Raw genomic sequence first — 22,825 nt, forward strand, 5'->3', positions numbered from 1 at the left:
TGGGTGCACGGGTTGCTCGGCGATAATTACATTACTCGAACGATTCCCCATGCTCGTGCAAAACCATTTACAATGAGACGACTTCGCAAAAGGGGGAACGGAAATAGAATACGATCGAGGACGAGGCAGTATTTTTCAACATTTTATTATCTCCACGTTTCACTTGGATGGTCACGGTCCCTTGAAGATTCGGGTGGACACGATTTATCGTACGAAAAGGATCGCGACGATAAATCGGTCTGCAATCGAGCCAACCCTCCTCCCCCTCCCCCCAGCCAGAGATGAGAAACTCGGCCGTCTTTTATTTCGGCCTCGGATCGCCAAGAATATCCGAGGACGTTTGATACCCGCGACTGATAGCACAGGGAAATGTTATTACGATGTACACGCGAGCACCGTTGCATCGAGGGAAGATCGGTGGAAGCTTTCGAATACCCTGGATTCCATCCTATTGTCTGACGTGATCTTTATCTCTTCTTGTTCGAGCGATTTAAACGTCATGGATGTTTAGCCCGGTTTCCTAGACAAGTTGCGCCAAATAATTGCTACCTTGGATAGGATTGCCGTAGAGGTTGGTTCTAGTGATTTTTGAAGGATGGACAGAGGGTGTGTTCGATGGTTTTTCTCTTTTTATTTTTTTACATATTCCAAATGGATGGGTGTTGCGCCCTTTAACCCTTTCGCTACGATAGATTTTAACGCGTAACGTGTGCGACAGACGGTAAATTTTTAACTACGGCTGCGAAATTTGTTATTTTGGCCGTATCGTTTTAAAATTCGGTTCGTTAAATTAGTGCTTAAGGATAAAATTAAATACGAAATGAAGGTAAAAGTGCATCGAAAGGCTTCAACAATATAGCGCGAGCAAATCTTCAAAACGCCTACAGGCGCCAATAGTAATGAAAGGGTTAAACAGTCTCGGGAATTCTGGCTTCCACGAATCTTTGCAAACGTATCGTACATCGTCATACGTAGACTGAGCACAGAGAAACTTTGAGAGAAAAGCGTACAGTGATCAACCAAGAGAGCGAACAGCTATTAGATAAGAATAAAGGAAAGATGTCCCTGTATATATAGACCCATCGTGTAAATATCTCCTAGCAACCCGTTCTATTCGCTAGATAAGATTAAATCATAGGTTAGTGGATAGAAGACGAAGCATTCAAGCGATAGAAAAAACACATATGATCAGTTAAAATCGTGTACAAAATGGAATAATATAATATACATGTATAAAGAACACATGAAATATAACAAAGATATGAGTTCTCGGGTTCTGTATTGGTAAAGCGTGAGAATTACAATAAAAAACACATCTTCGTTCAAAGAACACCGAATTATAAAAGAGTCATTCGATGGAAGTAGTATAGTGATTAATAATAATATAATACACACAAAAATTATCATGTATATGTATGTATATATATACATAGGCCGGGCTTTGTTACGGTTTCTTATACAGCTTGCAACAGAAGCGTAATCAATGAAAAAAGGTTACGAAAAGAAGCTCGACAACGTAAAGACAGATCCAACAGAGAGAGAGAGAGAGAGAGAGTTAAAAATGGAAAGTCCAGAGAGAGATAGAGAGATAGATAGATAGATAGAGAGAGAGAGAGAGAGAGAGAAGAACGCCAAAAGCTTACATACGATCGTTAGAAAATCCCGCTGACAAAAACTTTCGTTTTCGTGGTGCGTTCGTTGTGTCACTATGTGATCCTCTGCGTCTCTCGCGTGTCGTTCTATGCGTGTATGTGAGTGTACATGTATATCGCGTTTCACGTGTAATTTCTCGTGATTAGGAAAAGGTGTGAATCGTTAAATTGCTACAATGTTTCTTTTTCTTTTCAAAAGTATCTATAACTCGATTATTTTTCCTCTGTTAACACTATACTATTCGTGTTATATTTAATCTAAAAAATGTTTAACGTCTCTACATGTCGGATTACGATGATTACGCGACAAAAAGTACCGTCGATGGTATTTTTGTCGTAGCATGTGGTGTGTCGTGTGAGCATATATTACATGGGTGTTTGTGGATCTTTCGGAAAGATCGATTCTTTCTTTTTTTGACCGCGAGAGATCGGTCTCGTTCGAAGTAGTGCTACTTGCTTCTAATACATTTCCGATACTGTTTCTTCTGTATCGTTCGATAGAGGGATGATCGAAACACTCGTAGGTAAGCACAGATAATAATCCTGCAACCCCAAAGCTCAAAAAATTCATCTACCAGGTGCAGTCGCAAAATCATACGATCGATTAAGTAAAACATTATGTAGAGAGAAAAAAAAGAAGGAACGATTAGATACCTGAAATATCGAGCAACACGATATTAATAATTAGCATGCTTGTACCTTAATTCCTCGATAATTTCGGAATTTTATTAACCAGATCTCTCTCGGCGTCTAGAATGTCCAATATTATTTTCGATGCTTCCGGTATTCGATAGTTTACCCTTTTCCTTCACTTCTCTTTTTTTTTTTTCGTAAATATATTATGTGGAAGAACTTTTAAATTAAACTTGTTTGCAACTGCACCTTGCACTCTCTATAGGAGAAAAGAAAATACACAATAAATGGAGAAGCTGAAGTGCAACAGATGTAAACGTGACAGACGAAAACGCACAAACGTTCTCTGCCGACAATATACATGTATATAAAAAAAGGATCATCATCATCATTCGACAGAAAACAACGAGGTACCGTTTCTTTTCTTCCAGCAAGCTCGTCTGGCTTCGATCCGTCAGCCAGACATCACTCTAAATCTCAATTCACCTTTCGATCAGACTCGAACGGCTTCGATCGTTACGTTATCTCATCTAATTTCGTGCCACAATACCACACAATTCAAATGGATTTACAGTCGACGGACAGGAACAACGTGAAATTCTTTCGTTTTTATTGAGCATCAATACTTGGTAATTGAAAAATTCATATATATACATAGGTGTATATATCGTTGTTTAACTAACTACAAAGAGAACACTCTCTATTTTGCATTATTCTCAACAAGTATTGATACCCATACGAATTCTCTACGTCACTACGTTAAAAATGTGAGGGGAGAGAGAGAGAGATAGAGAGAGAGTGAAAAGGAGCAACGACAGAAAGATGAAATTTAGCGGAATAATTGGTTTAAAACTTATGTTCAATAATAACGGATCAATATTTGTTAGGAATAATTCATCTAAAACACTATCAACTATCTAATATCAGGATACATTAAATATGTATATATATGTACGAGTGTATTTATATATATACAATATACAACGTATTCTTATCAAATACTGATAAACTTTCTCGTTTCTTTTCCTTATGCTCCATTCATACTTGTGTACTCTTGGTATATTATACAAAAGATGCTTGTATACTCGTAAGGGATACACAAGGCTCGGAATAATTAATAATAATAGTAATAATAAAAAAAAAGAGAGAAAAAAATAAGTAGCAGGTATCGTTAAAAGTACGCTACGATTTCATACTCTGATGCAAGTTGGTTAAGTCCTACCAAAAATAGTGATCGTACGTGGATAAATAATTATTATTATTATTTACAGTTGTCGAGTTTATTTTGCAAGATACTTTACTGTGTGAACATGCAGACGCTTCCTCAAGGTTCACCCGTTGAGAAATGTTTGTTCACGCCGCAGAAGACGGGAGGGTGAGCGAGTCGATCGACATTTCTCTCTGATTTCTCGAGAATAAAATTTATATACGAAAAATCTGCGAATAAATTTTCACAAAATTCCATTGTCTCCGATTTCTTTTCTCTCCTATATTAACGTCGATCGACTTCGCTCGAACTTCCTCGACATATCGTAGGGGTTGCAGTTGGTCGAGTTTTCTTCTTTGTATGTATATGTGTGCGTGTGTAAATTTCTGTTAATATATATATATATATATGTGTGTGCGTGTGTGAATGAGGAACACACGTGTGGTGAGTCACGTGAAGATTCGGTGGAAGTCGAGGAGGTGTGAGAAACACATCGAGAAAAAAAGTGTGGGTGTTTGGTTAGATGGAAAATAATTGTTGTGCAAGATAAAATATCGGAGATTATCGCAACGTGTGTGAGTGACGTGTTCTTTCTTAAGCGATTAATTTGTACAATGATAGAAACAGATAGAGAGAGATAGAAAGAGAGCGACAGAGTGTGAGAGACAGAGAGATAGATAGACAGACAGAAAGAAAGAGAGGAAGGATAAGAAAGAAATAGAAAAAATTCATGGCTGCGTTGGTGAACTTCCTCTTTTTTAATCATTAGTGTGTAAAAAACGTGTGTAAAATCGAAAACCTGCGTACTTTTTATTAAAAAGGAACAAAAAAAACGTCAGCCTGTGAGTAATTTTTCTGTGTGTATGTGTGTCAACTAACCTCGTCCTTGTCCAAGCCGAGCTACGAAAACGTTAAACTGAGGTTAAAATTCGTTCGTTTATGATTTACGGTGATTTTTTTTTTTTTTAAATTGTTGTTCAAAAAAAGAGACAGACGGAGAGAGAGAGAGAGAGACAGGAAAAAGCTGACCAAAAAAAAAAAAAAACGGGGGCGTTTCTTTTCTTTCTTTTTTTTTTTCATCATCATCATCTTCGAAAAGAATCGTCGAGACAAACGGGGGGACGTAATTTTAAATTCAACGTAAAATTCGTTAAAAAGGGAAAAGAAATTCGCTTTTTTCCTCGTCGGAGATCTCGTAGAAAAAAATGTTCGATTTTTGTTGCTTTTTAAAATTTTCTTTTGCTTTCGTTTTCGCACGAGAAAACTCTCGCCATTTTCTCGCAAATTGAGATCAACTTGCGCATACGTGGTCGTGTAAATAAACTTTCCTGCGCGGATAATTAAAATTACACTGCTCTATTTTTGCTTCCCCGTCAAGAAATATAGGGAATAAGGGGGTCGCATAGATTACTCGCAGCTGCGTTACTATCATCTTTTTTTTTTTTCTCTCTATCGCAGGACGATTTCGAATCATTTTTTTCTTTTTTCTTTTTTGTTTGCACCGTGTGAAACAGAATGAAAACAAAAATCATCTGGCGAAAAGAGGCGTACATACGCTAATTTCCCCGCACGGAGGAGTTTGCTAAAGAAACACGAGAAAATCATGAGAGTAACGGAAACGGAAAACGACTCGAACGGAAAACGACGATCGAATTGAGAGACTGAACGTAAAATTGAAAAGAAAACAAAAAAAAAAAAGAAAAAAAAATATACTGAAACGGAGAAAAAGAAATATACGAGACACGGGGCAAAGTATACAGAAGAGAATATCTTGACAAGGAAATTGACAATAAAAAATCTAACATTTCGACAATCAGAGCAGAAATCTTCACAGCGAGAGACTAAACTTACTTACACATGTATAGATCAAGTGTGTATGCATACGTGTGTGTACAGGTACAAATCCAATTGATAAACTATCGTATTATTCACAAAAAATCATCTCTTCTTGTACAAGTTTTTCTTTTAATTTTGAAAACTTTTCGAACGGAATAAATTTTGCAGTGTAATTCGCGCGCCAATTGCTTGATCGTTCTCGAGAGGGAAATTTTGAACGCGATCGAAAATTTTTTTGCTCGAGGAAATTATCGTTCATTATTTTCTCGATTCTTTCTCGATATTGTTTGATCTATAACGTACGTGTACCATTCGTGAAAACTTGTGTGGAACCGTTCCAGACAACGAGAATCCGTTAATGTCCCTTCTCGTTTGCCGGTACGTACATTGTGTGCACATTTAATATACGTCGAATCGACTAACTTTCGACAAAGAAAAAAGAGAAATCATTCAACACCGAGAAACGTCGAAAAAAGGGAAAACGAACTAAGCACCAATCCGGTAAGACACACCTATGGGCACTTAACTTGGGCTCGGCATGTCATCCTAATCATATTTACCAGCTAACATCGACATTCTAGAAACCACGGCCGAAAAAACCCGATCCGTCCGTCAAATCACTTCCCTTTTTCATCAATAATGACCCTCTTTTTTCTTTCCCTTCATCAATCTTTTCTTTCTCTTTTTTTTTTTTTCATATCGAATCGACGTTTTTTAAAAAACACTCCACGTAATTTCAAGCAGTATTTGAATGAACTTTCTGTGAATCTTATTACCATTTCCATTTATCTTTTTTGCTGATAATACTTTCCGTTCCGATAGAATTTACTCGAATTATTGAAATATCTTCGAAACGAGAGTAGACAATTTTTATACATTTCTTTCTTTCATTTTCTTTTTCGTTTCGATTTCGAGAGAAGTTAAATTGATCAGAAGTGATTCGACGGTGATCAGGCTCAGCCTGGAAAGAAGATTCTCAGAAAACGTGGAGCGTGCGACGAAACTTACCTCGTCAGTGTGTGAGCCAACGAGAAAAAGGTCGAAGGGTATGGCGGCCACCAGGTCGATGATGAACCAACCCTTCAGGTAATGGACGGCTATCTTTGCAGGATGGGACACCACTTCATCGTTGCTATTCACGAAAGTCGTGCGAAAATTTATGATGATGTCCACTATGAAAGTGACGTCGACTGAAAAACCAAAAGTCTCGGTGAGAGCAACACGGGTGTCGCACGTGAAAATCTGTGTGGAAAACGCGTGTCTTTTCTGTCTTCGATTCGATCATAAACCATCCCCTTGAATCTACCAAATATAATCATTCTCTCACTTCGATTAAATACAAATGAACTAAATCAGGGGAGAATTTTCTCTTTCTTTGTATCGTGCTCGAATCTCGAACAATCTTCAGACGTGTTCAAATCAAATAAGCAGATTAAAATGATCGTAATAAAAAAAGGAAATATTGATACTTTTTCAGTCGACCTATTTATTCGCAAAACTATCGCTAGACGACACAAGCTGTTCCAAATAAGGTATAATATATAAGATACTCTACTGTACGAGGTCATGCCCACGGTCTCTTTCTACTCGCGCAGTGAAATAGGACTTGTCTATGGTCAGACAGCTACAATCATTGTTCCGGTGTCTCACCTATGAAGTCTATGATGACGATGGGATCGTCACTGTACTTTTTGTTCTTCCTGCTGTTGTAATCTGGATCCGACAGGACGAAGGCTGCGACGTACGGGGTGAATATCGCGGTGTACAATACGAGTAACAGTATCACCCAGTCCCAGACCGCCTTGAAGGGTGAATAGTGCAGTATGGTCCACTTGCCGATTCTGGGTGATTGTAATCTGTACGCTGGGAGGATATCGTTTCCAAGGGACAGCACCTAGAGCACACGGTATAAAAGCGCCTTTTGGGAGAGGACAGATTCAACTACGCGCAATTGCAATTTTTCACTTTCTTTCTTTATTTGTCCCCCTTTCTTTTCTTTTCTTTTTTCTCTCTCCACGAGAAAATTAACGAGAACGTTCGACAATGGATTACGTTCGAACGTTTCTTCTTTTGTTCTCCAATGAAATTTTCCTCCGCATTCACGAGAAATGTTACAAGAAACGAGCGGGAAGTGAAGTTTTCTGGGGAATTTACAAAATTATAATTTCTTCTTTCTTTTGCAATGTTTTATACATAGATACGAAATTCTTTTGAATTGAATTTAGTTTTTAATTAAATCACAGCGTATTCGCGAGAATGCATATTCTGAGATTCGTTTTTAGTTCCTTCACGATCCTCTTTTCTACGATTGTTCGATTATTTCGTAAGGTGAACTGCCGTTAGAAAAATATTACGCAGATTGTAGTTATCACATTTAAACATCGATTCTTCTCTCGCTACTTTCCACACGGAGGGTTTGTTTTCACAGTCGTGATACATCCGCCGTGGTTGCACACTCAAGACAGAAATGTGGCGATGGAGAACATTCGCTTGATTAAACATTCGATAAAAAAAAAAAAAAAACGCCATTGTTCGTCGAAGTGAAGGAAGAGAAAGAAAAAAATGCGAAAGAAAAGAAAATGAGGGGAAAAAAATACTCGGCGCTTCGCTTGTATCAATACCGCGTCTATTTTCCACACGGAACGAACAATATCAGGAGCACCTTTGTTTCGTTCCATATTTCCAACTTCCTCTCCTTTCTATCAAATACCAACGCGCGAGACTATAACACCCACGCTCGCCTCTTTTCCATCATTTCCAGCGCGGTATTATTTTCTTCTGTTCCATCGCGTCGGAGAAAGACTCGTTTCAACCCACCCACTACAGTATCAATCTTTCATCTCGACAGAAAACCGAGGATCGCCATAGAAACGTGCGCGCAAAATTCCGAATACCGTGGAAAAACAGAAATCTCGTTTACGGTAGAAACGATCGAGATTATCGGAGAGAGTAGACGGGTAAAAGAAAATTTGAATAATCCGACAGCGCATGAAGGACAGAGGCTAACCTGCCTGGCATAGTAGCGTTTCGAGTTGCTAATCGGACTCTCTGCCATTTAATCCGGCCTTTGTGGAGGTTCTGCGACGAAACCACGGCCACCAATCGACCATAAGTAAACACTTGGCACACACTATACTCCCCACAAAACCTGGCACACGTGTACTGTTCACCACTTCCAACCACCGGTTAACTTATACCAACCCTGACATCGTATCGTTCACTCACTCATTGTACAATCGTATGTACCGACAAAAAAAAAAAACCTTCCAACACGAACGAACAGTAAGAGATAGTCCTTACTCTTACACGCCAGAACCACCAACCAACGAAAGTGTGTACCTTTGTCACACTGTGTGACGTTTATCGAGCGCGAAGAAACCCGGCTGGCCTGGAGTATACGGAAAAGCGGCGGCAAAATGACTGTGGACGCGAGTGAAAGCGGCTAGAGGACTCGAGGAACCGGGGATATCGATCCGTTAGGAGGGAACGTTGCCCCACCAAATACCGTGATATCGGTTGTTTACAACACGCGGAGGAAGAACCGGAAGAGTCCTGGTCGAGTGCTAGCCTCACACTGATGCAATGCGGACCGCGAAGGGTGGCGGCGTTCGATTGGCGAAGGGGAGAGGACGACGGAGAGAGTGAGCGAGAGCCTCACTCGCTCGAGTATACCTTACCCACGTTTCACTCTGTATACGTGGATATATAAAAGTGTCTGTGTATGTGTGTGGCTGGGTTAGGGCAAATCCCCCCCTTTTAGTCACACCCTACGGTACGGTTTCGAAGTATCCAACCTTAGAGCAGGCTTAGCCTTATGTATTACCTTAATAGCGGCTGCCTTCGTGACCTCTCGTCTAGGCCAATAACAAGCATCACAGTGTTCCGTGAAACTTTCTAATCGGAATTAATCACCGCTACGCGATCATCGTCGTCGTCGTCGCGTTTCTACCTTCCGGTTCATCCTCTCCCGCCGACGCCGACGCCTATGGCCAGACGAGACACGACCAATGGCGGATCGCGGTTACGTTCCATTTATTTTTACTGCCTCGGTTAGAACGTGTATCCCGCGGATGTTTGTTTGAACTTCGTTGGACTATTCGGCACGCCAGCGATGGGAATGTTTACCTGGGCGAGTGCCCGATCGGGGAGCTGTTGCGCGGATACCACGTGATCCTCGATAAGACGATCTTCTATCGTGGAACAATTCCATGTTCCAGGATTTTCGGGGATCGGGAAGGTTCGTGGGAAAATTGTGCGAACGTTGATTTCGGTCACGGTTGAAGAGAAAAGTATTTTTCTCTGAGAAGATTAGGTGAGCTTACTGATTAAATTAGAGTTGAGAGTTGTCGAGACGATTGACACCCCTGAAGAAGGATTTGTTCGATCACCGTTGAACAATTTTTTTTTTTCTAATTCGACGAACTTAGCCGGTGATTAAATTAGTGTTCAGAATTATTTTTGAGAGGATCGACACCCACTGAAGAGTGATTTCTGTCGTTTCGGTTGCGATTGATAATTTTTCTGATTATTTCGAGACCATCTGGAACGTCGATTTTTCGAACAGAAGAATTTTTCAGCGTATCGGTTAATTAATACATCAGCCCCCGGTATCGATTAACCACGACCCGAGAATTATAAATAAACGACCATTTCCCGAGAAGCCCGACAACACAAGAGGCACCGTTCCGCTCGACATCTGGCCGCGGACTGTCTGAAAGTCGTCTGGATTTAGTTGAAGACCTAAATGTCTCTATGTCGCGGACAGGACATTTGATCGATTTCTTATTATTGGCCCCGGTGTCTAACAGGGAGGGATGATTATGGCCAGCTGTAGAGGGGGTAGAAAGATGGAGAGAAACAGTGGTTCGTCACAGACCACCCGGTAAAATGTAAATCCAGATGGATTATCTTTTATTCATGCACCTGTACTACCTGGTGAACCAGCGTGTTGCTCTCTCTTATATATATATATATCTACACATGTACACACAAATATATATATACACGTGAGGTCATGACCTGGCAGCCTCGTTTCAATGACCCTTCCGGCATTGAAGCGTTTAAGAATGTTCATTATTTCTAACGAGACACGAATTAATACGGAGTTCCTAGAGCGAGAAATAACGAGGAAAAGACCATGAATTTCATTCGGGTGTTCTGGAAAAGAAATACCAGTCCATTGGAAAGTACGAAGAGAAGTCATCTTGGAATGATACGTTAGGAACGTGTCCAAGGAATTTGCCCAATCGGAAAGAACAAAGGCTTTGTTTCACCGGCTGTTTGCCAGATGAGATAGCGAGTGTGTCCACTCGTTACCTTAAAAGCGGCCATCCGGTTGATTTCTCAATGGAAAAGAGGATTCTTCGAGGGATGGATACCTGTGAGATATCTTAGAGATGGCACGTGAATCAATTAGGTCAAAGAGTGGCGTGTCGGAAACTCGATTATCGCCGGGGAACAATTTAGAAGATTGTTGTACTCCGTTGAAATCAAACTTGACTTCGGGATCGATTGATCCAACGTTCCCCGCTCTATTTAGATACAGTATAGTGTCCCAGTTCCCCCGATATCTGGAGTGGCGTGAACGCGGCCGATCACGGTGAGAAATGTTACGTTTCCCGTTTCTGACACTTCGCAGCTGATTAAACGTAATCGAAGATTCGCCACGAACGATAAATATCGTGGAAATTCTTTTCGACGTTTCAAAGTTCGTCTATCTTCGACGGGATGTTTGGATAATACGAATGAATCAGACGTCTGCCTTTCTTCCGCGAGAGATACATTCTGAAAATCCAGATGCAGAATTATCGTTCCGAGAAATTCGCCAGAATCACGTTCGGTTTCTAAGAAATTGCCAGTCGACCAACGATATCAAGTGATTCACGTCAGAACCAGACACTGCTCGATACGTAGATCTCTAATTAGAACGTCGTACGCGTCTATTGCTATCCATCTCTAAAGAATTCTCGATCTATCGGTCTCCCTTTTCAAAGGGAATCACTTTCTGCGAATCCAGCGGAGTGGAAAATTCTGTGAAAGCACGTATCTCCGCCGTTGAAATCTGTCCACCGGGTGCGTAGATTTAATTGGACCTAATCAGAGTGCAAGGAGAATTCTCTAATCAATTAGAGGTTGCACTGGCTAACTAATAGGCGTGTCGAAGTAATTAGACGTGAGCATCGAGATGAGGAGAACGGACGTTTCGCGACGCTTGTTAGACAACGTCGTGACCTGGAATCGTGGAATAGTTCCTGCTGGATATAATCATCTCCTAGGCGATGTCTAACGAAGTGAACCGAGTGAAAAAGTGCAACAATCTGGTGTTGATTAAATTCCTAAAGGCGGAACTTTCGGCTCCGCGATGTGTTCCTCCTCGTTTGGAAACTGTAGCGAACAGTTTCTGAGTCGCTTAACAATAAATGAGAAACGAGTTCTGGAACTTTCTTATCCCTCCTCCACGTAACCTTTCTCCTAGGATTGTTTAATATTTAATTATATTACTTGGATAATCTTCAGGTCAGATTTAACGTAGTTCTCTCAGGTGGGAATTTCGGAGAACATTCGGAAAATTCGAATCTGCCGACAGATTCCTTTACAACTTCATTCCTAGAAGTCACGCGGAAATGACCTATTTTCCGTTAATAAATGCACAGGCCATCCGCTTTGAGCTCACGTTCGCCCAAAATTGTAAACTGCACTCGCTACACCAAGAATCCGGACGAAACATTCTGCGTGTGACATTCCGTGCAACGATATTTCTGTGCTGACTAATAAAACAGAACGTTTCACGTTTCTCGTAGAAATTTCCCCGGGAGTAGAGGGGGGAAAAGTGTTCGTTTCTGTGAAATTATGAAAAAAAAAGGAAAAAATGAGAAAATAAAAAACTGTATTTAAAAATTTCCGATAAATAATTCATCCCTGAATAATTTCCCCCCCTTTTTCAGGGTGAAATCAGGCTGTGGAAAAAATAGTGCGGCCTCTGAAGAATATACAACGGGGGATGCTCATCAGACCTTTATCGACACGTGGTCGGGGCGAATCGAGAATCAGGTCGCGTCAACGCGACAGTGTATTCGGATGTAATCCAGCTGGTGGTGGAAAGGAAACCGCTGTCAAAGTGTGAAAGTTGAATCTTCCCTTCGCTTACCGGCGGTCGTGGTTAATGTAAATAACGGTGATTTCGTTTAATGAAACTTGCGTGCAACTTGAAATTCATCGGAGATTACTCGCGGTCGATTTAGAGTTCCTCATATTTCTGCTTGGACACCGGTTTGTGTGTGTATATATTCAATGTATCCGTGGTGAAACGCGTTCCGCGTATTAATGGGCCTATGAACGCGTTCAGACACGACGATTTGATTTACATCTCTGGTAATGTAACGAGCCGTGTTACGAGAACCTAGCACGGGTTTAGGCAACGCTGAAATATATTACTCGCGCCTCCAGGGGGTTTCAGAGAGATCGATGGAATAGAGATATTTTTCAATTTCCAAATGTGAAAATTTTTAGACAATGTTCAAAAGGGAATTTTCAAATTTTCGAATAATTTTCAGAAGAGAATTCTCAAACTTCCAAATATGAAAATTTTCGAAAAATATTCAGAAGAGAATTCTGAAATTTCCAACTATGAAATTTGAAAATTTTTCAAACTCCCAAATATGAAAATTTCCAGAAAGCATTCAGAAGAGAATTCTCCAACTTCCAAATCCGAAAATTCCCATAGAACATTCACGAGAGAATTCTCAGACCTGAAAATTTCAAAGTGAATAAAATCATCTTAAAATCTGTACGATATTTCGAAAAAGTAATATAGAAAACAGAAGGAAGATTGGATACAAACATCGATTACCGTCGACAGGGTGGATCCGAATTTCTGCTTCTTGCCTTTCACGAAATAAGAGCGCATCATGGTTGCCGAGACTTTCATAAAAAATTCCAGAGTCATTCTCAGCCGCGTAAGCAAGAGAGGCGCCGGCAGCACTCGGCGTATTTCAAACTCGAAAGTGAAAATAAGCAACGTTCAAGGAACCACCTGTTCCACACTCTTGCACACTTCCACACCTCCAACCTTCTTCTTCTTCTTTTTCCTCTTTTTTCCAACGAGTGTCACGTACGCATACCTCGAACGAACGAACAATCACGACGAATCCCCGACATCGTTCCTCCTCTTCCACCATGTAACATCCACTCAACTTACTTCCCTTCTCTCACGATTATCCTTAGCTATCCACGAGCACTTCCGGTGCCTGGTTAATATCTGGGCCGTGATGTATAGCTTACAAACCGACCTTCCCCGCCGATTCTCTTTCGTTTCCCAACGAGATCAGTTCATCGATACTACAAAATCTTCTGGCTTATCTCCATAGTACTTGCAAAGTCGAATCCAATTAGGTTGAAACCCTATCGCGATGTACACCGAGCGATCTTCTTGTCCGGTTGAAGTTGACAAGCCGCGTCATTCATCGTTAAAAAGGCCGATGGAAAAGTGGTGAATTTATCGTTTCCTTCGTCTTCCTATCTAGATGAGAACCTGGTGTATCGATCGTTCGATCGATTTCCACCCCCGCTGATATCTTCGCCGTACAAAACCAGTCGTACGAAAAAGTATCTCCATCGAAGCTCGCGATTCTACCGTGTGTCTGGGTGAGAGTGGAAGATCAATTGGAAAGTAGGTTCATTGAATTTCTCTCCTCACAAAAGGGTAGAGTCTATCGAGAATCGTGATGCGAGGAACAGCACAGGAAATCGCTGGGAATAAGTGATCGGTTCCTCTCTCTCTGTATAGGTGTGTATATCGATGGCTAGAAACTTGGCCAATTCGAAGTGTCTACTCCCTGTTGAAACTCTCCGAGCACACCGGGCTATAGTGTGTACACTCGATGCTCGATCGTTTGCGTTAATCACCGAAATGAGTGCCTCTCGAGATAGACCACTCTCGCGCGATTACATCGAAATTTCTACGGGTTTTAACGGTGTTGATCGATAGATCAACCAGCGAAGACTTGCTACAGGCTGGATAGAGGAGGGGTTAGCTGAATTTGATATTCCAGCGAGATGGAACAGAGGGAGAGACAAGTAGAGTGCGGTGTGCGGTGAAGTGAAGACGAACGATCGGAGAATTCCAGCGCGATGATCTAATTTCGGCGGAGGTTCGAGCCGTCGCGTACGATCCCGCGGCCGCACGCTCGCGTACTCGCGTCAAAACTAAAGAGGAGAGAGAAGGCCTGTTTCGAGCGGAGCGGCGACGTTAAGACGCTTTCAGAAAACATCTGGCTCGATTGCCGGGCCAAAACTAGATGTCACAACGGGGGCGGGGCGTGCGTGTGCAGTGATTTTATTGTCAACGAGGATCACCGCGATCGCTCGTTATTATTCAGGGAAACGCGTCGCCGTTTGATCGTTCCAGCGGTGTCGTTATAATACCAGCGAAACGCTGTAACGCATGACAATGCGCCGATTATAATATTTTCGTGGAAATTTCGCGTTTATAATTACTATGCTAATGAATTTGAGAAATTGCAGTGTCAGTTTCGTCCGTAATTAGCGAACGGAGAAAAATTCATTAAACGGCGATATTTGTTTCGTGGATTATTCCGTGGGCTTTAAAATGTTAGCACTTTTGAGGTGTCCAGTTGACGTATATAATGATCATTTTATTCAGGATTCGGTGGTTCTACTTTACGAGAGGAACGTTGTGTAGATTCTTAGAACAGTGTCGGAATCCAATTGTTTCCTTATCAGCTGATAATTGTGATTAATGTTTTTCATTGGACTCCCCTGTTTGTACGCTATACATCATAAAGAATCTACTTACGTTGCACTGTTTCCAACTGCAAAGCAAATTAGCTTTTTGATACGCGAAGCGATAAAGGAGGTAATTTTACCGCCGGCGAAATTTACACCGGGTGAAACGAAGTGTTGCTCGAATTGAACGTCGAGAGAAAAGTAGGTTAAAAAGAAAGAAAAATCGAACGATTTCTATTCTTAAAATATTTCTACGTGAATTTTCAAAGTTCCGGCCGGAACTGTTAATTCTCACGTGGCACGAAACTTCTCTCGAAAACGATCCTCGCGATAGGGAATATCTGATGGTCGAACGATGTAGGTTTTACAGAAAATTAATTATGTGCTTGTTCCCTGTGTTACGTGGCCGCTATGAATTTCAAATTTAATTACATCGATATTTGAAAATGTTGTAAAAACCGTTTATAATTATTACCAAGGGACAAAGATAGAGAATCGTGTAAAGTGTCGTTAATTAGATACACGCGCCTACTTAGCATATTTATGGCGAACGTGTCTGATGGATCTTTCGGCGGAGGGGGGCTAGATCCTTCATTATAACACGTTTTAGTCGACCGACTTCAGAACCGTGGCGACAGGGATTACCGTGCGCGAGAAGCTGATTCGTCTTTTTCAGGTCTGTCGAATTAAGAGCAAGAAACAGGCGAATAAAAGAAGGGATATCGATCTGAATTTACGTCTTGACGTTACAATGTTCCAAATTCCCACCCCGTTTTCCTCCTTCACGAGGTAAATTATGATGGACGTGAACTCGATATTCGCCGGGTTGCTCGTGGATAATCGTCCCGTGGAAAAGGTTCGCCGCACGCAAAATAGAGGAAGAAAAAAAGGAGAAGAAAGAGCGAGGGGGGAAAAACGAAGAAATTGAAAGGGGGACGTGAAACGTCAGCTGAATGTAAGCCATGCAAGTTAAATTCTTCCGAGCCGATGCGTCCTGTTTAACGCGTCGACTTCGCGTGGCAAAAATTTCGCCCCCTATTTTTTTCCTTTTCTTTCGCACACGTACTTCGTGTGACAAACACAACTTAACCCAGTTGTAAACGTGGTAACCGTGGAAACTCGTTACCGACGATTGCGTGACAACGATGATGCGCATTTAAATCACGCTTAATTGCCGCTTCTCTATCCGTCACCCACAATTACGCAATCGATATTTCATCAAACCTGGAATCTTATTCGTAACGACCGGCTCTGGACATTATGCACTCCGCAATTACGTAATATCCATTTTGCGCGTGCACAGAAATACTCGGCGATAAAAATTCCACCCTTCGACGTGTGTTTATGCAGAAATTTTTGCACTTCTTGCGGAGTTTCGAGCGCGAGATTTGCGACAGTTTAATCAAAATAATCGACGAATTTTTAATTTCTAAGATTTCTTCTGTTTGGATGTTGGAATATCAGATTTTTGGACCAATTTCTGACGATTCTTTCCCGAGTCCACTTTTGAACTCGTAAAACATGATTGCTCTAATCGTTAATAGAGTTCGATAATGGAACAAAATTCAAGCTTTTCGAGCACGGTTTTGTGTAGGCAAAATTGCGACAGTTTAATCAAAATAATTGACAAATTTTTAATTTCCATGATTTCTTCACGTTGAACTTCAGAATATCAGATTTTTTGAACCAATTTCTAAGTGCACTTTTGAGCTCGTAAAGCACGATCGCTCTAATGGTTAATAAAGCTCGTCGATAGAACAAAAATTCAAGCTTTACTTCCGAATCACGTCACTCGTACAGGATATACGAGCGCACTCGAGCCTGTACGTTAGAAAACAAATGTCAATTTTCTCGAGTTGAGAAGCACTCGGGAGTAATATAATTCGATTTTTGCAAATGGAAGCGAGTCGCGATCCTCGAAAAATTGTCGAGGCGAACGAAACCGGTGACGTAAAAATAAAACGTATCGAAGGGAGGGAGAGCTCAGCACAACAGGAAATCGAAGACACGATAAGGATCGCGGGTGGTTCGAGCGCCGCTTGAAAAATTGATTGGACATGGAGTAGAATATATCGAAACAGGGAGGAAACGTCAATGAAACGCGCTGACATCCGGTCAGCCGCGTAATGAGCCGCATCGTAAAAAACAGAAATAGCACACCGACTCTGCAAAAACCAGTTAAATCATTCGACGGTTTAAATCGCGCTGACATCAACGACAGCGGGAAATCATCTTTCCTTCTCGAACGTGTATTTTCGGACTATTTTCAACCGTGCTTTCTTCGTCCACCAGGATTTTACGTTACACGTTAGCTTTTCTGTGTAAACTTCGAACGAACGAAGAAGTAATTTTTCTGCAATTATCTCTTTGACGAGTGTCGGTGAATAGAGCACTCGTTCTGTGAAAATGGATCAAGAATATATGGAACAAAATTCGATAAGATAGACATAAAATCATCGTTTTAAAAGGATTAACGAACACTTGTTAACAAAAATTCGTTCGTCCAGTTAAAAAGTTGTATTTTATATTCGTTATACGAAACGAGTGAAGTAAACGTGTTTCGTTTTAGAGCACCCTTTGTTTAACTTCGCAAAGTAATTTCTGTTTAATACCAGCTTTTAAATCAGAGTGATTTTATTAATCACCACTTTTCCAGATGTTTAATATAAATTTATATATTCTATCTACCGTATTAATCTCGCCGTATATCGATCAGAGTCTCTCGAAAGGTCGTATCGAACGCACTCCACTGACATTTTGCCACCGCACTGGACAATCTATTTTCGCGTTTCTCCAACTACGTGTACATCGAAGCTCGCTAAATGGAACGAGCAATGTCCCTGAAGTATGAAATATATTTCAAAATTTTCGACCACCGTGAAAAGGTCCTAAAAGTTGATTAAGAATGGTTTGAACGGTGAGAAGCAATTTCTGTGTCGCGAACGAAACGCAACCCTTTAATTGATCATTGTTAATGGAGTGTCTTCCAGTCGTACGGTTTTTTTTTTCAGCGAATTCGTACGCTTCTCAAGGCTCGCGTCGAAATAAGCCGCGACCTGGCCTAAAAAATGTTTCACGTCGCGCGTGCGTCACATCGTTAATCATATGACTAAGAGCCGAGAAGATCGATGTAACGTGTTTAAACAATTTCCCTGCTCTTCCGCCACCCTTAAATTATCCACCGTTCGACGAGAATTACATTGGAAATCTTCGCCGAGATTTAAAGGAAAATAAAAGAATTCGTCGAATGGTGTTTCATCGGCAGAAGTCAAAGGAAACGTCGTAAAGCGCAATTACAGACGAGTAACCGGTGAAATAGCCCGGCGAATGTGTTTTCAGGCATCTACAGCGTGTACAAGTGATTTTCAGACGCAAGGCAGAAACAGAAATGAAATTCCGCCGGAAGTTTTCCTGAAACACGCCCAATATGCCATCACACCCTCCGCGATCGTTAACCTAAAAACGCGGAATCAAGTTCGTGGAACTCCAGCGGCCACGCGAGCTCGTCAACTCGTTGCGTGCGATTCTTTTGTGAATTTTCCAGGGGATCCGTTTCGACACGTTCGCACAGCGAACCACCTCGGTGAATGATTAAATTACGCGAAACGGTATACAGGATGGTCCATAAATCGAGAAAGTAGTATTTTATAAAATATCCCAAAGTTCCTTATTCTAGAAGAGAAAGAAAGCCTCTACGAAATATTCGACTGGAGTATATGTAATATCGACTGGAAGCTAGTCTGGCATTGTTTCGTGGAATAATTCCAGATTAAATTCACCGAGCTTAAGAAATTCGAAATTATTCACCCCGGTTAGAAGGAAGTCTTTTAAGCGTTTCCCTCTAAGGACAAATGGCTGGTTCAATCGAATTTCACTAAGGTTGACCTGGCGAGCGAATAAGAAAGGAGGGAAAAAGAGGAGAGAGAGAAGAAGAGAAAAAGGAAGAAAGAAGGGAACGATCGAGGGGGAAAAAGTTGGCGGACGGCACTCGAGGAAACGGCCTCGTTATTTCTAGGTAAGCAGGTAAGCGTGAGACCGAATTAATTAAAAAACGGAACTCCCTTGAGGCGGGTGGGCTGAAGGAGCTGCTTAATTGTATCCGTGACTGCGGATCGGATTTTGCAGCATTCATTTTCAACCGGAGGAAAAACAAGCGGGCGCCTCGCGTCTTTCTTGCACGCCGTCGAGACGCCACAATGCCTTTCAGCGTATTAATTCGCGCGTTCGCGGCCCACGGGAGAGAAAAGAGAGCGTATCGGCTAAATGAATTTCATTCCTTGAACCGGCTCACGGCGGGCACGCGTCGCTCTCCCTTTGACGTTCAATTAAATTACCGCTCTCGCGCGATTATTGTCATCTCCGCTTCCCTTTCCCGGAAATTTCCCGTGAAATTATCGGGAAAGAAGGGAGTGTGCATGTCTAAAGGCCGCGGTTCACACCTTTTGTAACACTCACAGACCGTCCCCCTTTTTTTCTCCCCGCCGAGAATAATTCACGGCTAAATATTTTTATCGATTCGCCTTCTCTCTCTCGTTTCGCGTTTAATAAAAGAAAGTGCTTTCACCCCTCGCGATGCTATCTAAGACACCAAACAGACGCGAGCAAAATTTTCCAAGCGCCACGTATAACACGAGCATAATCGAAAAACAGCGTCTAGAAACGAAACTAAGCTTGGAATTTTATACCGCGTATCGTTCGACAATTCGAACGGTAGGGGAAATGGAGTTCGTGGGGAAGAATAAAAAAAGATCGAAGAGAATTTCTCCACGCGCCAACGCGACTTTTCGTCAGACGTTTTCGAGCAGGTTAGTAGTGCAACAGAGTGCATGCACACACGTTCCGAAAATAACTGACGATTCGACCACAGCCGTGATGGAAACGCGTGTTTATCCTCTTCGCCATAACCGACGCGTCGAATGAAGTCGTCAATGGTGTTTCCTGAGAAAACAACGGGAACAACGAACTTCGGCTACGTTATCGATGCCAATTGATCACGCTAACCTGGTTAATAATGCTCCCTTTGTCGGTGTAACAACGTTTCGCCGTACTTTTTACACCGTCGCGGTGAATTACGACGACTGTTAGTAACATTTCGAACGGTCGACGGGACGAAAGTGAAAACGAGCAACTTTTCAGAGACAGTGGCAAGTCGTTGAAGAGGGACAGAAGCAAGTTCGAGAGGATTATGTGTAGTAAACGGCGACCTCGTTCAGGGAATCGAACTTCGGCTGAAGAATCGTCGATGAACTCCACTTAATTAATTCGATAAACACTTGAGCGAAGGGATTATCCGGGGGCAGAGTGGGTGTTTCAGCGTTGTACGCATCGAAACAGAGAAGCTAATTAATACTAATAAGAGACGTGGTCGAACGAGGATTAAATGTAGAGTAGGTAATTGAATTAAACAAAAGGAAACTACGAGGCTTGATAATAAATGGACAGATTCCATTGATAATTCGACAAAGAATTTCTTTGAAACGAACGAGCCCTTTCACGTACAATCCACCAGCGAATGCCCTCTTTTCAACGGAATACACAATTACATTGTGCGATCACGTTACTCTAGGACAAGTGGCTTCTTCCAAGAAATTCTAAGAACCTTGTAGTAACCATTGATAGAGAAGAAACCTTCTGAATGAAAAGGTAACGGTATTCTTGGAATGAAAGGATCTTACGTAACAGCTAATCCCTAATGATGGCCTCTTTTAGAACAAGCAGAAAACTCTCGGTCGTAATCATCGAAGAACATCGATATTTAAAATCTAGCTGAATACTTCCTACGATTTGGACTAATTCCAATCGCGAGTGTACCTATAAAACGTCTCCATAAACGAGGCACACTTTCGTCAACAAGAATTTCTAGCAGCAAGTGCCTTGAAAGAGAAGACACAGGGATCTTCCCTTTTGCGGCGGGAAGAGAAGTATTATAAAGAGTACCGCCACCACGTACTCTATTGTGCGGGCTACTTAAAGAGAAGGCAAAGAGAAGTGGTGGGCGCCTTAATTAATGCGGTAAACATTTTAATCAACTACTAAGAATACCTCTGCCGTGAGAGCACCCTTCTTCGGCTTGGCTTGCGGCCCTCCGTTCTCCAGTAAGAGACTCTTCGTACTACCACCCTTGACCCTGACGCTGCTCCATCTCTGTCGCGGCACATCGGTCACCCGTTCACCCCTCTCGCCCTCCTTCAGCGATCCGCCTTTAACACGCAGCGCGCCTAGAACCGCGGGCGTAACAGGGACCTCCAGTTGCCCCAAGAGATGCTCCGACATCGCTCGAGGGGACTTGATGCAGGTCATCGTCGTCGGGGCGAGCGTGTTTGCCGAGGACACCGACTTCACCAGAAGATCCTTCCCCTCCTTTGTCCACGATGTGATCTTTCTGCCGAGGGACAAAGTCGTTGGCGCTGAGGCTGCTTTCGTAGAACCGGCCGTCTCCGCAGGAAGATTCTCCTTCTCCACGCGTAACTCGTCGCTAACGTGAATCTCTTCTGCCGGTGATTTCACCGTCGACGAACTGAACGAGCTGTTCTCGCGACGACCTAGCAAACGATCGCCGGCCGAGTATTGTTCCCTCGTCGAGGACGAGGAGGCTGCCGAAACGGCCCTTCTAGCGCCGAATTTCGTCAATCTATTCCTACAGACAGCCAATGGTGTTCTGACACCTTCTATCAAAGCGTCCCTCTCCTCCGACGACAGATCGCTCTCCTCTTGAAAATCCGACGACGTACTGTCGCTTATCCCGCGGACGAAACGGGTCCCCGACGTTCCAGCCTCCTTCCTAGCCAACTCTAACGAGATGTTCTCGATAGGTCTACGATGCAACGCTTGAAGATCCCTCTCGTAAGAGGACGAACTGGTCGAAGTTGTTCCAGCCTCCGTGAACACCCTGACCGTGCCGTTGCTCGACGCGGATTTCGCCAGGAAGCCCCACTTCCGTCTGGCCTCCTGCTGACCCCTCGTTTTCTCGATTTCTAACGGCGGCCAGGACGATTGGTCAGGATAGTGGTTGCCGGGCCGCGGAGAGTACTCGGACGAGTTTCTGTCGTCACCAACGGCGTTCGATTCTTCCTCTTCCTTGATGGATCGAGCACCCTCGTCCGAGACACTAGACTCCGCGACACTCGAGTCTTGCTGTTTGGCTGACACGGACCTAAGCGGGATCTGCTTTCTCCTTATCACCACCGGAGGCGGCAGACGATTGATAGGTCGTCCAGCCGCTTCCAATTGACCTTTCACCGATCTCAGTGCTATCTGCTCTTCCCTCGAGGACAATCCCGGAGGCTGGGACTTCGACAGTTTTTCCTTGAACAGCTGAATTTTGGCGGAGTGTACGGTGACCTATTTCACACTTGTATTACGTACTCCTCTATACTACTCGTTTCCACCGAATCACCTTGAAAATTCTCTTTTACTTCGGGTGATATATTTTCTCTGTCGATTCTTCGTTGATCGTACACAGACACACACCTGGATCACTGAATAGCTCTATATAGCTCCTCTCTATGAGCAAATACAAAAATTCTCGTTTCTAATTATACAGGCTAATATTTCGACGTTTTATTTTTTTATTTTTTATTTATTTTTTTTGTTTTTTGAAAGACAGTTGGGTACACACAGTTCTCTTCTCTGTTTGTTTTTCTTGGTTTCGCTGAATTGCTCGGCGACGTTACTCTCCCTTGCTTCCTTCTTTCTCTTCTAAATTCATGTACATATAGTTCTAGTTGATGTATTATACGGTGAAAGGGAATCT

At 42.4% G+C, this 22,825-nt stretch overlaps 1 protein-coding gene across 1 annotated transcript in view; it reads right to left on the reverse strand.

Moving 5' to 3' along the window:
• The window catches only part of LOC108570657 (potassium voltage-gated channel subfamily H member 2), a 115,251-nt gene that overhangs the window by 11,720 nt on the left and 80,706 nt on the right, over positions 1 to 22,825 (reverse strand). Inside the window, exons 11-13 of the mRNA XM_017932548.1 lie at positions 6,979 to 7,222; positions 6,337 to 6,518; positions 4,372 to 4,392 (exon numbers count right to left, since the gene is read on the reverse strand). Coding sequence (XP_017788037.1) covers positions 4,372 to 4,392; positions 6,337 to 6,518; positions 6,979 to 7,222 — 447 coding nt within the window. The remainder of the gene's footprint in view (positions 1 to 4,371; positions 4,393 to 6,336; positions 6,519 to 6,978; positions 7,223 to 22,825) is intronic.

Source organism: Habropoda laboriosa, unplaced genomic scaffold, assembly GCF_001263275.1.
Source record: "Habropoda laboriosa isolate 0110345459 unplaced genomic scaffold, ASM126327v1 scaffold101, whole genome shotgun sequence".
In the NCBI taxonomy this organism is placed as follows: Eukaryota; Metazoa; Arthropoda; class Insecta; order Hymenoptera; family Apidae; genus Habropoda; species Habropoda laboriosa.